General features: G+C 42.3%; 1 protein-coding gene and 1 long non-coding RNA gene across 6 annotated transcripts in view; one reads left to right on the forward strand and one right to left on the reverse strand.

Annotated features, from left to right (window-relative positions):
* LOC137564101 (uncharacterized) overlaps positions 1 to 14,872 on the forward strand; it is a 142,571-nt gene that overhangs the window by 59,043 nt on the left and 68,656 nt on the right. The window contains exon 2 of the long non-coding RNA XR_011030515.1: positions 11,258 to 11,472. This is a non-coding gene — a long non-coding RNA (uncharacterized lncRNA). The remainder of the gene's footprint in view (positions 1 to 11,257; positions 11,473 to 14,872) is intronic.
* The window catches only part of SHROOM1 (shroom family member 1), a 217,279-nt gene that overhangs the window by 16,354 nt on the left and 186,053 nt on the right, over positions 1 to 14,872 (reverse strand). For all 5 annotated transcript variants that reach the window (XM_068277467.1, XM_068277465.1, XM_068277469.1 and 2 more), the window contains 2 exons: positions 7,671 to 8,279; positions 900 to 1,430 (listed from right to left, as the gene is read on the reverse strand). In XM_068277467.1, the coding sequence (XP_068133568.1) occupies positions 900 to 1,430; positions 7,671 to 8,279 (1,140 nt within the window). The remainder of the gene's footprint in view (positions 1 to 899; positions 1,431 to 7,670; positions 8,280 to 14,872) is intronic.

Consider the following 14,872-nt stretch of genomic DNA (forward strand, 5'->3'; position numbering starts at 1 on the left):
CTAACAATTCATACTTCAGCTGTTGGTGAACAATATTAACTCAATCACTTCTTAGATTTTAAAATCCTAGTTTAGGCTTGTGGGGATATTTATTGATATTGCGTGTAATATAACTTTCCAAAGTGCAAAGTTTGTTGCATTGCACATAAACCATTTTGTATTATTAATTTTTATATTACATGGCTGGCAAGGTTTATGGTGCCAACTTCCCGATGTGAGCATTGTTTACAGCTTGCTTAAGCTACATAGCAGCCTATGAGCTGGCCACACCCTACCCCCATGCCATCTTATCCCATCATACCCCAGATTTAGTGCTCAGGAAGAAGGTGGGAGGGGGCACCTGCCACTCTGTAGATGCAGAGCTGCCCACAAGAGGGAGCAGAGGGAGGAGGTGGGTGTGATCAGTGCACAAGCAGAAACTCCCAGAATTCTGTGGTCTGGGTCATGATACTGGCTGATTTATCTGGAATTCCTGCATCAAATAAGAACATTTTGAGTACAGTAACACATTAATCTATTCACCTTTACTAACCAGGATAGTATCTGGGAGGGTGAACTAGGGCTTTAATGGAAGTTGTACATTTAGACATCTGCACTGGTGTCCTCAGATCCCATTACCATGAAGTATTAGATGCTGAAGCCTCAGTATGCCTGCATGCCCCACATCTCAGTCTATTATGCCACTTTAGGTGACCTGAAACTTCATACAATGATTGTTTTAGAAAATGTATTTAAAACAACAGGAACAGGATCGTTATAGCACTTTTATGTGATACTGCATTTATGTCTGTACATATTCAGAGGCTATCAGTTTCCAAAAGGATGTTGAAAATGAAGAGAAAGAAGCAAGCACAAGTAAAATAAAAACACATCATAGCAGAAGCCCACAAAGTGCTTACCTGTCTGTCTTTGGTCTGCAATCCCTGTTTTTATCCAGTACTGAAATATTCACATTGAAAAGGCTTTGCATGAGACTGACTGCAGATTCCCGGACTGGAAGGGGTTTCAGAATGTGCCCCAGAGATTTGTCTTTAGCTATGATCTCTTTAACCAGCTCTGCACACCTTTCTTCAGCAGAAGCTTTCACTGTGACTCCAGCCAAGAGTTCTGTGGCAGAGTCTTCACTGTCGGTAGTCGCCTCCATGTTCTGCCTGATAGCTTCATCAGTGTGGCTGGGTTCCTCAGCTGAAGAGCAGGCTGTCTGTGTGGTGATCACTTGGCTCACCGGGTCAGGATTCAGCTCCTCTTTCTGCACGTTGGTCATGGATGGAAAATAGGGGGATTTTATGTGATCCCTTACAGCTTCAACTTCTTGATATCCTGCCGAAAGGACAGGTGGTTCTCTGATTGCTGAACTTTCCCAAAGGTCACCCATATAAGCTCTCACTTCATTATCACACTCTGGAAGATCTTCTTCAGAGGGTGCCAAGCTGAAGAAAACAACCACATGTCACTTAGAAACCAAGGTATACAAATCACACCAGATAATACAATCATACGAATATGAACTTTTATCAAACTGCAGTAAAGCACACATACATTATTCAGTATCCTAGGACAGCCCTGACTGATTCTAACACTCAAGAAAGTGAAAATTAATCACAGAAAAAATAACAAGCAGATTCATATGAAGAAAACATGCTAGTTTTTTTTAAAATATATCCGTGTCTGTTCTGTAATGGACTGATCATACTTCTATAACTACAGTAGGAATGTGGAGGAACTGTAATTTGAGAAAGAAAATTAAAAAAAATACAATTGTGGACAGAGTGACCCCTGGGTACACCCATCCAGAGACAAATAGAAACCTAAATAAATAATGGTCACATAACTGGCAGGCTCTGACTTGGCTAGAGCAGGCCCCACTTTCAAACCTATAATGGTATGATATAAATATTACATCATATAGACCTTCCCCCCTCCATTTGTGACCATTCCTTCAGCATTAATGAGTGCTTCAGAAGAGTTGCATGGTATGTGCTTATGATACCTCAAACAGGTGCTGCTTGGTCATGAGCACATACAATGCAACTCTTGAAGCAGTTTGTATTTCTTTCTTATTGAAGGAAGGTGGTTGGTGTCTCTCCTGGATGATAGAAGCACTTGGGAGAGTGGCCTGTGCTTTCCTCCCAACCCCCCTTCCCCCCCCGGGTGCGTCCTCAAGCAGCAACAGGTTTGGGGTACCCCCTGCTCCTCTTTCCTGGTAGTGTCACCCCCAAGCAGCTGGATGAAGTTTGCAATGTGTAGCGATTCTTTCCTTTGGGGAGTGTTTGAGGACGGCTCTACCAGGCGCTGGGTTTGGTGGGGGGGTCTGCATTTCTCTGCTCCCCCACCTATGGAGTGCTGTTGCGGTGCTTCTGGGAAACTAGTGCGCTTGGGGTGCTGGCTTCCTTTTCCTAGGGGCATGGGAGGCCTACATGCGGCATCCCTGTTTATATGCAAACTTTTTTGCATGGATTCATTCCTGCAGGGCATAGCAGTGCAGTTAGTTTGAACCTTACATATTCTGGCAAGCAGATGCAAATTTGCATATGCTGTACCTTTTATTAGCCGAGAGTGTTATCTGCAGTCATTATGAAACTGGTGCTACTTGGGCATGTTCTCATAGTATTAAAGGGTACCTGAGCAGGGGCATAACTTGAACCCTGTAATTATAAAGCAGAGCAGGGGCATACTTTACCTTTATCCAGGGTAACAACATGTCCTTATTTCTCTTTTCACTGTAGCCGCTGTACAGTCTCTCCCTGTGGCTCCTGTCTCTGCAGGTCACGTGACAAGCAGAGATGGGAGCCTTTTTTTCTTTTTCTTCCTGAACGTGTTTAAAAGTGACAGTTTCTCCTTAGTCAGACTACAGCATAACATGATAAATCACAGCCATAAGCCTCTTTCCTTGAAAATAATTGATTCTGAGTGCAGGGAATAGATGAAGGTGAATAGTTCATAGATTTTGGCTTAGAACTATGTCAAACTGTGTGAAAAACTGTGTGAGATAAAACCTATATTTTTAACTTTTAAACAGAAAATAAAACTGGGGGACAGGGATGAGCTTCCGAGTAGCTACGAGTTTCTAGCTACTCAGACTAGAAATTTTAAAGAATGGAGGTGTGACCACGGGAAACGGGGGTTAACTTACCCAGAAGTCTGTGAGATCCAATGCGTATCATTCTCCTCACATGTGACGCCTTCCACCACTCACTACCGCACTTCCTCCTTCCGGCTTCAAGAAGGAAGTGCGGTAGTTAGTGGTGGAATGAGTCACATACGTTGCATGTGAGGGGAAAGATACACATAGGACCCCCAAGTAGCTGCGAACTCATAACTACACGGAAGCCCATCACTGCTGGGAGATTCTAAAAAAGTCAATTTTAGGAGTAATGCTGGCCATACACTGGTCGATTATAGGATGATCAATTGACCTATCGATTCTTTGAATCGATTTTAAAATAAATGAATCGGTCAAACATGAATCGATTTTTTTGTCCATACACGAGGGTCGATTTTTGTTCCATTTTTCCAGTTTTAATCGATTGGAGGCTATTTTCAATCACAAAATAAGCACCTTGATGAATCAGTGCGAGTAAACTACGATCAAATACAGAATGAAAAGCTCTCGATTCTTGTTCCATCGATTGAAATAACCCAACATACTCAATCGATTAATTTTAAGAATACGATCGAATATCGGCCTATAAGCATTGATTCTACATCAAATGTTTGATCCATTCGATTCATCAGTTATAATAACCGATTGAGGTACAAAAATTAACTAGTTTATGGCCACCTTAAAGTGAACCTCCGGACTAAAAATCTACTCAGCAGAATAGAAAAGGCTTGGTGTTTCTTTAACAGTTTCACAGCATCAGAACTTTGTTTTTCATACCAAAGCATCATTTTTAGCTGCATTTTTAGCGAAGCTCCACCCATTTTTAGCTAAGCTCCACCCATCCTGGTCTGGTATGCTGGATCCTCCGCCAGCGACAGACACAAACTGCAGAGGATCATCAGATCAGCGCGGAGAATCATCGGGAAACTACTCCCCTCTCTTGACCAAATCTTCAACTCTAGACTGCACTCCAGAGCTCGTAAAATCGCCAATGATCCATCCCACCCAGGCTTTCGCTTCTTCAGTCGACTTCCCTTAGGCTGGAGATTCCGATCCATCTACACCAGGACCACAAGGCACAGGAACAGTTTCTTCCCCTCAGCCGTAAACTATCTGAACTCTTAGTTCTCTCTACTGGTAGCACGAAGCCTGACTGCACGGCTGCACACTACATGTATATGTGTTCAAATGTATCCAATTGCTGTAACTGTATCCTTTATATTGTCCCGCTGCTTACTATGTATTTGTATCGTATGTCTTGTTCTTTTTCACACTAGCACTGTACTTGCCAAATCCAATTCCGGGCACGGCTCAGTCGTGCTTGGCGAAATAAAATATTCTGATTCTGATTCTAAAAGAAAAAAAGCCCGGGCTTTTTTTTCCCTGATGCTGTGCAGAGCATGATGGGATTTCCTATGTTGTTGTTCACATTGCCTAGCAACTGGGAGAGGTGCTCAGGACAGTTGGAACTGTGTCTCATGCTCCCTGTCACCTCCTTTCAACCAAAAAGATGGCTGCCATCATGAAATCAAACATTTGCCTGTTCTTTTAAAAAACAGTGTGGGTAAGAGATTATATTACCTATCTATTTTAATTAACATAACTAATGTAACTTAATGACAGTATGTTTGTTTAGGCTGGAGTTCCTCTTTAAAGAAACATGTAATTGCTTATCTCATCAGTCTATTTTCCGCTCAGGGTCACTTCAAATATTTGAAGGTGTTTTTTTGTAAATAACCATATTTAATTTGATCCAAATCTGTCAGTGAACTTTATAGTACTTACTCTAATCCTTACATCCAAACCTGCAGCTAAGCCCCATTCCCATAGAAGTCTAATGGCAGAACTTTAAAATGGTAAAGCTTGATATTATAGAGCAGGTGGGACTCTACGGGCACACAGAAATCAGTATGGATGTAATCATGGCTACTGTAATGTTCGGCCACTGTTTGTTTCCTTCTGTGACCTGGCAGACTCGCTTTGAGGCTGCAAACACAACAAAAAAATGTTTATTCTAGTTCTGAGGGACAGAAACTATATTGTTCTTACTACTGTCTTTGTCCCTCTTAAGGGAAAATGATGACATGTGAAATGATAGAGATAGACATGTATGTACGGTCGCAAGCATACAAATACATATGCTGTGTTAACCTTCAGCTATGCAACTGACAGTTTCTCTCCAGTCAGGACCCAGTCAGACTGTAGTTCCCCTCACCGATAAACAGCCATAAAATACTTTCCTAGCAGAGAATAGGTCTTCATATATTTTAGCTCTCTAAGGGACAGGAACACTGTGTCCTTGAGCAGAGACAAATAATAATAAATCTTTTTTAAAATTGTTTATATCAACGTGTTATTTTCATGTATAGTAAACCAGAGGTCATTAAATACAAAGAATCGATACTTACCCGGAGCTTCCTTAAGCCCCATAAACACGTGCGAGTCCCTCCATATCCTCCTGCAGTCTGCCATTCAGCCGCGATCAGCCCTGGTAATTGCTTTAGTCACGTCAGTCTGTTTCTTCTGCATACGCAGAAAACCCAGACTGGACCTGACTGAGCCAGTTGCTAGGGCTGATTGCCGCTGAACGGCAGACCATGGGAGGATGGCGAGGGACTCATGTGTTTATGGGGCTGGAGGAAGTATCAATTCTTTGTATTTAATGGTCTCTGGTACACTTTAGGAGATTTATTTTACCTGTTGAGAGGACTCCATGGAAACAACACACCTTGTTCAAGAACTCCTTGCAACATATCAAATTATTCTACTGAGTGGGGGAATTAGAAAAGTTATATTGCACTGAATTAGTTCGACCTTTTTAACCTATTCATACAATAAACTTTCAGGCTCCCTGCACACTGCAAATCCGTTTTCCGATTCTGATTCCGATTCCGATTTTCAATTCCGATTTTCCCTGAATACATTCAACAGAAAAACGGATCAGAAAAAGCAGCATGCAGTGAAGATTAAAAATCTGAATCGGATGTAAAAACCGATTAAAAAGCAGAATCTGAATCGGAAATGCATGCAGTGTGCAAGAGGCCTCAATCCTTTTTGTGACCATTTTAAACTGAAGTTAGACTGCAATAAAATCTAAAATGGCTAAGAAAGGTCTCTTCTCCTTTTGCATAATTTCGGCATTGCATTCCAAGTTTTCTCTACTGGATCACAAACGTATAGATTAGATTGTCCCTGCACTGACCAGCCCTGTGATATAATTTCACAAATAACACAGAAAGCCAATCATTATTTTCACTGAATAGCAGCAGTCATATGGTTGTCACTACCAGGTGCTGCCAAACCAAACTGCAGTCTCCAGCATGTGTCAGGAGGACTGTGCATGCTTACTCATCTGTGACTCAACAGCCAGAACATCATCAGGCATCAAAGAACAGACATTCGTTCTAAAAAGGAGATAAATATGACAGTCTCCATACTCTTTTCTCTTCACTTTTCTTTTAAATCATTATGTGTTATTGAATTCTTAACAAAACTCTGTATATGTATATTCTATACATCTAAGGAAGCATTATATAATGCAGAGAAAGCTGGCTATAAGTTAAAGAGCAGGTTTGAAGTTGGAAAACCTAAGGGCTGGTTCAGACGGACGTTTGGAGGCGTCGCGTTCGTTGGCGTTGCGTTTGTGATGCGTTCAGGCTTTCAGCAGCGTTCGCATTGCGTTCGGATGCGGTCGCGTTTTTTCTTCCCCTAGGGGGACATTACCCGTCGCGGTTAACCGTCCCTGGAAGCAACATGTAGCTTCCAGGGGCTCCTTAAACGCTAGTGAAAATCGGGACCCGAACGCCGCGTTTGTGCAAACGCCCATAAAAGCTTGGTACAAACGCTCCCATTCACTTGAATGGGAGCGTTTAACGCCAAGCCCCGAACGCTGGCAGTAAACGCTCTGCAAACGTCCGTCTGAACCAGCCCTTAATAAAATTTAGTTAAACATGTGATGATAGTAGAAGGGAATAGTTTGGTACTTTACTATTGCTACAAGACAATATAGTGAATATGTTGTCCACCTCCAGTGAAAACTCTTATTAGTTTTGAATTATTGTGGCTCTGTACAATTAACTAGCTGACACATCACTGCATTCCAGCGGTTCTGGAGGTGTGGTTAGCTTACAGGGACAACAAAGGATTATTTGCATATTCAGCAGTGATGCATCGTGGGAGACATCATATGCTCACTACAATCTGAATAACTGCAAATACCTTTTGTTTCCATAGTTTTGGATAGAAAAAGTGTAAATGCTAAACCCTGTTGGGTTTCTCTGCGCATCTGCTTCCCCATGAGGGAGATTTTCCTTCATACTTCCTATCCCAGAAGACCTCTGGTGTTTCCATGAAAAACGTTTGTCTTTGGGGCAGCAAGTACCAGATGTGAGAAAAAAAATTATCCTATATGACAGCAAAGGGAGAAGTAAAAACCTGAAAGAGGTTCCAATACTTCACCACATTAGCCAAAAGTAAAAATACACATTATTTGGATTGAGGTTTGGGTTTAATAGACTATCTGAAGACACTGAAGCCCAGCACACATTGTAATAGCTCTGGACATTACCTTAGCATATGTGTATTCACGGCTTGATGGTCTGGATAAACATGGGCAGGTAAGACTTTGTGGCATGGTGGATTCTCTTCAGCAGTATGTGGTCTGTTATTCTTCTGGTGCATAAGGTTACTTTTAGAAGCATTTACTGCTCTGTAAAAAGGCTGTGAGAAAACCTCATCTTCTGCCTGAAGACGGAGTGATAGCTCAGCAGCCTTTGAGGGACTCTGTGAAGTAGAAGGGCTGCTATGACTATGTCTGTGTGAGGATGTAGTACTTGCTCTCGGAGATCTGGAATGTCTCTCTTGTGCTGACTTTGCAGCATCTGATCCATGAGGCACCAGAAAATCTTCTGTACTTGTTTGTCTGGGCTCCCTTCCGGACTCATTGTCGGCACTGGCCTTGAGCTTGTCTTGATGGAGCACAGCTGTACTGCTTGCAGTTTCTGGCTGAGCTGTCAGCCTGGACCCTTTAATGTGGTAAAGCTGATCACTGCTTTGGCTCAGCACTGAAAGCCTTATTTTGTCTGAAGTTCCCAGTTCTTCCATAGACTTCCCCCTACTTCTGGCTGCGCAGTCTTTTTCTGCCTCACTTGCCGCATTATCTACTGTAATGGACAATCTGTGTGGAAGGACAATAGACAAAATATTATTGCAATACAAATGTAAATATATTAGCAGTTAAGCAATACTAAGCAGAAAAAAAAAAGTTTTATTGAACTGGTACAGCTCTTGTAAATGTGGAGGAACTCAGCAGAAGATTTTTCAGCAGATTTACTGTCGGATCGATTTTTCAATTGTTTTTACCCTCGATTTCCATTCACTTCTATGAGAAATCGATCAGAAAAACAAGCGAAAATCAGATCGGACATGTCTGAAATTATCTATCGAACCCTCTGTCTGCCAGAAAATCTCATGGTGTATTCCCAACATAAAAAATTGTCCAGTGGGAGTCACTGGAGAGAGATTCATGCTAATGCAAATCTGTAGCACATGTGAACTTGTGGGTAAACAGAGGCGCCAGCAGGATAAAAACAATCGTTAAAAGTCTTAAAATATGCTGGGAGGCACAGACAGAGGCGCTACACGTATTGTATGACAGCTACTGTTTTTGTCACCTACCTACTGCCTGATGAAGCGGGCTTTGACCTGCGAAACGCGTTGCATCTATTGGGGTACCAATAAATTATTTATTTATGTCAGACAGTTGTCTAGTCTGCTCTTTGGAGGTAAGTCCACCACTGCCTCCCAGCATATTTTAAAAAACTTTTAACGATTGTTTTTACCCTGCTGGCGCCTCTGTTTACCCACGAGTTTATTAGTGTCCACTCTTGGTGGAAGGGGGACCCACCCCTATCTTCCTTTCTACAGAGAGCGACATCTTAACCCTGAGTGAGGACAGGTTTAGTCTCCTCACCTGCATTTACAGTGGTTACCTTAGCGGTGACCCTTGTTTGTGAGTATAATTGTCTCACTATTTCATTGTACCAACTTACCCTCCGCATACTACACTATATTGGGCTCTCTGTGTCTCTTTTGTACCTGTAGCACATGTGGAACAAACCATACTAACATTCATTTTGTTTTCTTTTTTTCTGTACTGACTCCTCAGCAACCTAACCTGTTACACAGCGCAGGGTCCCAGCATGTCACCATTGTCATACATGTATGTCACACATGTCATCACAAACAGGATGCACAGGGACATTTCAGTGCTACCAGGCTATGGGCACTTCTCCCTGCCCTTTGCACCAATTTAAAAGGCTTGTGCGTGATTATTTGGTGAGGAGAATATAGAAGCTTAAAGGATAACTAAAGTGAGAAGAATATGAAGGCTGAAATATGTGTTTCCTTTTAAACAATACCAGTTGCCTGGCAGCCCCGCTGATCTATTTGGCTGCAATAGTGTCTGAATAACACCTGAAACAAGCATGCAGCTAATCTTGTGAGATGTAACAATAATGTCAGAAAACACCTGGTCTGCATGCTTGTTCAGGGTCTATGGCTAAAAATATTAGAGGCAGAGGATCAGCAGGATAACCAGGCAACTGGTATTGCTTAAAAGGAAATACACATGGCTACCTGTGCAGAGGGTATTTTTTTGTAGTGTAAAAATAAATATCATAAGCATTTTTCTCCTTTCTTTTTAAAGAGCCAGGGGTAATCAAGCTTCCAGAATTATTCCCGACAACAAATCAAGCTTTGTTAATATATTTATGCAGTTTTGTCCCATATTGTATTGTGTAAATATGATACAGGTGTGAAAGTAAGGAAATTAGAATCAGCTTGAGCTATAGATTTCAGACAAACCAAACATCACTCCCCTGTGATCTGTGGTATACTAGTTGCCATTAAGTTTGAATACTGAGCGCTACAAAGATCCCAGAATCATTCTGTTTTTATCTATTAATCGAGGTAGACTGCGCTATCTGCAAGTTCATAACCACCATAGCTCAGAAGACAAGCACTGCTCTATTTCTGCTTTGTCATAGGTTTCAGTGACTCAGCCAAAGACCACAGGGCAAGTTCTGACTTGCTGTCAACCACATTTTCTGAGCGGTTTGTCTAGTTCAGATAACCTCTGCAATGGTTAATGTCTCTAAAGGTGGCCACACACCATACAATTTTTTTTAAATATCTGTTCAATTTAAGAATTGCAATCAATTTTTCTGACTGATTGTATAATTTCAAAAATATGACCAATGTACCACACACCTATGTTAAATTTTTCCCCAATTATGATAAAAATGATTGGATACTCTTGACAAAATTGGTAGGGTATGTATATTAATAAATTGGCAATCTAACACACTCCATACAATCATTAGAAAGATTGAAGAAAAATATCTGGCATTCCGTATCGATAAAAATCAAAGAAAACGAGAAATCCGATCGGATTTTTCAGTAGAATGAAAAAAAGCTTTCGATTTTTTTTTCGGGAGATCCAATCATTTTTATCGAATTACCGTAAAATCGGATCATTTTAATGTATCGTGTGTGGCCACTTTAAGAAATGTCAAGGATTTGGTTTCTTTGCTATGTGAGACACTGAAGCGAAAAAAAAATGATGATATGATTTGTATGTGTAGTACAGCTAAGAAAAAAAACATTAAGATCAGATACATCAGTCTAATTGTTTCCAGTACAGGAAGAGTTGAGAAACTCCATTTGTTATCTCTATGCAAAAAAGCTATTAAGCTCTCCGACTAACTTAGTCGTGGAGAGGGCTGTTATCTGACTTTTATTATCTCAACTGTAATTGAACTGTTTACTTTTCCTCTGCTAGAGGAGAGTAATTCACAGACTGCTCTGAAAGACTCATTTTGAATGCTGAGTGTTGTGTAATCTGCACATATTATAGAGTGATGCAATGTTAGAAAAAACACTATATACCTGAAAATAAAAATATGAGAATATTTTCTTTGCTGCGAATCTTCTAGTAATTATTCATAGTACACAACCAATTCATTATATCATATATTTTTTTTTCGCTTCAGTGTCTCTTTAAATAAGAACTCTAGCTCTCACTGCCAATCTTGATATTTATATGCATTTCATATTCAGTTAAGCCTGGGCTCTGTTTTGTATGTTCTATTTCAGGGGTGCCCAATGCCTCTGTACCGGTCAGTCGTTAAGGACTGCTTGGTAGGTTGTGCATGCTGCTGAGAACGCCGTAGTCGCGGTGGATGCCTGCCAACTAATCCACCTAAGTGGAGTAAGTGAACGGATGTGCATCACCTATCCGTGCTGCAGTCACAGGGTCAGAGAGATGAGTCTGTGGACGGTAGAGCTGAAGAGGAATACTGACTGTTATGGTGAGTAAAACACCCTTCCCATGTTTTGCAAATATGGCTGTCCATCATCAGGGGAAGCTAAACGGGGATCATGTAGCTGTCTATGCCCTCGGGTGGGGGCAGCAAATACTGGAGGCACATCTGACTGTCTATGCTGGGAAGTGTGTGTGTGTGTGTGTGTGTGTGTGTGTGTGTGTGTGTGTGTGTGTGTGTGTGGGTGTGTGTGTGTGGGTGTGTGGGTGGGGGGGGGGGGGGGGAGCTACCTCTGCAAAAAAAAATATTTTTTAGGGGGGGTTGGTAAGTTTTAAAGTAGCTTGTGAGCTGAAAAAGTGTGGGCATCACTGTTCTATTGCAACAGTCTGGGGAGGAAGGGATGGTATCTTCTGAATAGGCACACAGTAAAAACCTTCTTCAGAGTCTTTTGCCATTAAAGCCAAAAGGTCAACTACTTGCTTTTTTTCTGAAATGGCACCTATATCACTAGGGTTTGAAATGAGATGAAAACTCGGAGAAAAAAACTCAGGAAAACGAAAAACAACTTTGGACCAGAATAGCACTCTAAAGTGGAACTACAGTCTGATGCAATATATTTACAAACTAACTCCTTATTGCCTATATAATTATACTAACTGCCTCTAGCTCAAAATAAAATAATCTGTTCAAAAATCAAAATCCCATCCACTGCACACTCAGCCATCTTGCATCATAAGGTACTACCTGGTTAAATCTGAACAGAACACTGCTTTTCCCAGACTATTTGCCATTTTTAGATTGTGAATCCTTATAGCTTGCAGACAGAAGTCCTCTCAAATTTTATCTCCTGCATTCAGACAGCAAGAGTTTTTCCTTAGATCTTATACTAGTGTGACTAATCTACAAGAACAGATGGGAAAATCTGACTGTAGTTCCTCTTAAATTATTGTCTGGTGGGGGCGTGGCCAGGACGGACATGTGAGCGGACGCACGACTGGTGAGCTCCCGCTTCAGCAATCCTAATCCTTCTTCATCCTTGGCTCCTGGAGCACATACAACTCCATAAACTTTACTGTTTGCCTACCGAACCTCTCTGTTGCTGAATATGGGCCCGAAAAGAGATAAGGAGAAAGACAAGACCACAGGCCCGATAGACAAATTCCGCACGCAGGCCCAAGATGGCGCCCAAGATGGCGACCAGCAAGAAGACGGAGATCCAGCAAACCCGGAAACCGCCCGCATCTTAGAAGCTCTGTCTGCTATGCAAGCCTCACTTACCGCCACCTTCACCACTAAGCTGGAGGAGGTTAAGGCTGACATCCATCTTGTCAGAGCTGACCTAAGCAACCCTCCGCGAGCAGGTCACATCTGCGGAGCAGAGAATCTCCCAACTTGAGGACGACACGAGGCATATACTGCGTGACATGCAAGCTATGCAAACGCAAGTACGATCGGTGATTACCCGGCAGGAGGACATGGAGAACCGGCTGCGACGCAACAACATTAGGCTGGTCGGCCTTCCTGAAAGAGCTGAGGGAGACAGACCTGAGCGTTTCCTGGAGCAACTACTCGTAGATCACTTTGGCAGAGAGGCCTTCATTGCAAACTTCTCAGTAGAACGAGCACATCGGATGCCAGCAAAAGTAGACCCACCGGTGGCCCCGCCACGCACCTTTATTGCAAAGATTCTACACTTCCAAGACCGCGATGCTGCATTACGCCTCTCGAGAGAGAAAGGTAACATCCAAATTGATAATACCACCATATCAATCTTTCCAGATTTTGGTGTTGAAACACCAAAGCAGCGCGCAGGCTTTCAAGCGGTGAAACGCAAATTGAAGACCCTGGACTTACAATACGCTATGCTCTTCCCGGCTCGCATGAGGGTCAATGATGATGGTAAGACTTTCTTTTTTGCCTCCCCACTGGAAGCGGATTCCTGGATAAACAAGAGGAAAACTCCCTCTATCTCAGACACATAAGTGTTATACTCCTCACTGCTGACATAGCCGAACATTTACCTATTATGCATACCTTGTTCCTCCACCATGATCCTCCCAGCTACAGTCGCTGTGCTGTGGTGTGCCCAGCCTCCCATCTACATCCATGGACATAGACTTTGCTCCGCTGCTGGCTCCGCCGCTGGCTCACTTTTTGAATACAAGGCCTTATATCATGCCTGTTCTGACATCCTCCTAGCATGAAACAAACCTGGAACTGTATACTCCACCATCTCTGGGTGTATATTAAGTATACCTTAATGCCATAATAACTCGGGCCAAGGGTCGCATGGATGCTAATGGGTTAATCTTATAACTGCATTTAACTTTGCAAAACTGTATAGTAGGCTCACTGCTAAATGGGTCTATACAACCGCTACTGTTTAACTGCTGGAGCGGGGGGCTTCCCTCCTCTCCCTCACTCTAATGTTCGTTCTGATCTTTTACTTTCTCCCCCAGCTGCGGGTCATGTTACCGCCGCCGCTTTATTGCTGGGCTGCGACCTGTTGGAGTTATTTCAGCAGGCCTCAGCCTGTGGTGGTGCTGACCAACAGGTGCACAACAGGGACAATGCTCCAGCCTAGTTCTAAAGGCCAGGAGCTGGGTTATAACGGTTATTATAGTTTATTAAGTTTTATGTTCTTTATCCTTCATGTGAGAACAACTGTGGATATGTGCTTAGGGACCAACACAGACACCAGATATACTATACTCTTACCAATGATGCTGCTTTATAAAGGGAATGGCTAGTCAAGCAATCTCATTCTTAACTTGGAATGTCAGAGGATTAGGGGACAAGATAAAACGTGCGGTTGTTTTAAACTACATTAAAAAGCTAAATGTGGATGTAGTTGCTCTACAAGAAACCCACCTTGATAATACGACACTGCAATCTTAAAATAGGGCATGGATTGGATGGTATTTTCACGCTACCCATAACTCCCAGTCTCGTGGTGTATCCCTACTTATTGCCAGAAGGGTCCACTTTGTACCCATTGGTAATGAATTGGACTCACAAGGTCGTTATGTCTTCCTGCATTGCCTGATAAACAATCAACCAATATTACTAATTGTGATCTATATTCCCCCACCCTTTGTTTATGAGGTAATACAGAAGACATTAAACTATATTGCTAAATACCCACATCTTCCTGTTATCTGGCTAGGTGATTTCAATTGTGTGCTGTACCCTCATAGTGATAGGTTGCCTGTATCCTCTCAGACCTCGGCTCCCACTAAATTGAACAGAATGCTTCAAATACTCTCTCTATATGATACCTGGCACTATAAATTTCCCTCTCTACCTATGTTCTCGTGTTTTTCTGCCTCTCACCACTCTAGATCACGCCTGGATTATATTATTGCAAGTGAGGTGCTGCTCCCCAACTGCGAATGTATTGAATACTTACCATCTATACTTTCTGACCACTCTCCGTGCAGAGCCTCAT

The sequence above is a fragment of the Hyperolius riggenbachi genome, chromosome 3, assembly GCF_040937935.1.
Source record: "Hyperolius riggenbachi isolate aHypRig1 chromosome 3, aHypRig1.pri, whole genome shotgun sequence".
NCBI lineage: Eukaryota > Metazoa > Chordata > Amphibia > Anura > Hyperoliidae > Hyperolius > Hyperolius riggenbachi.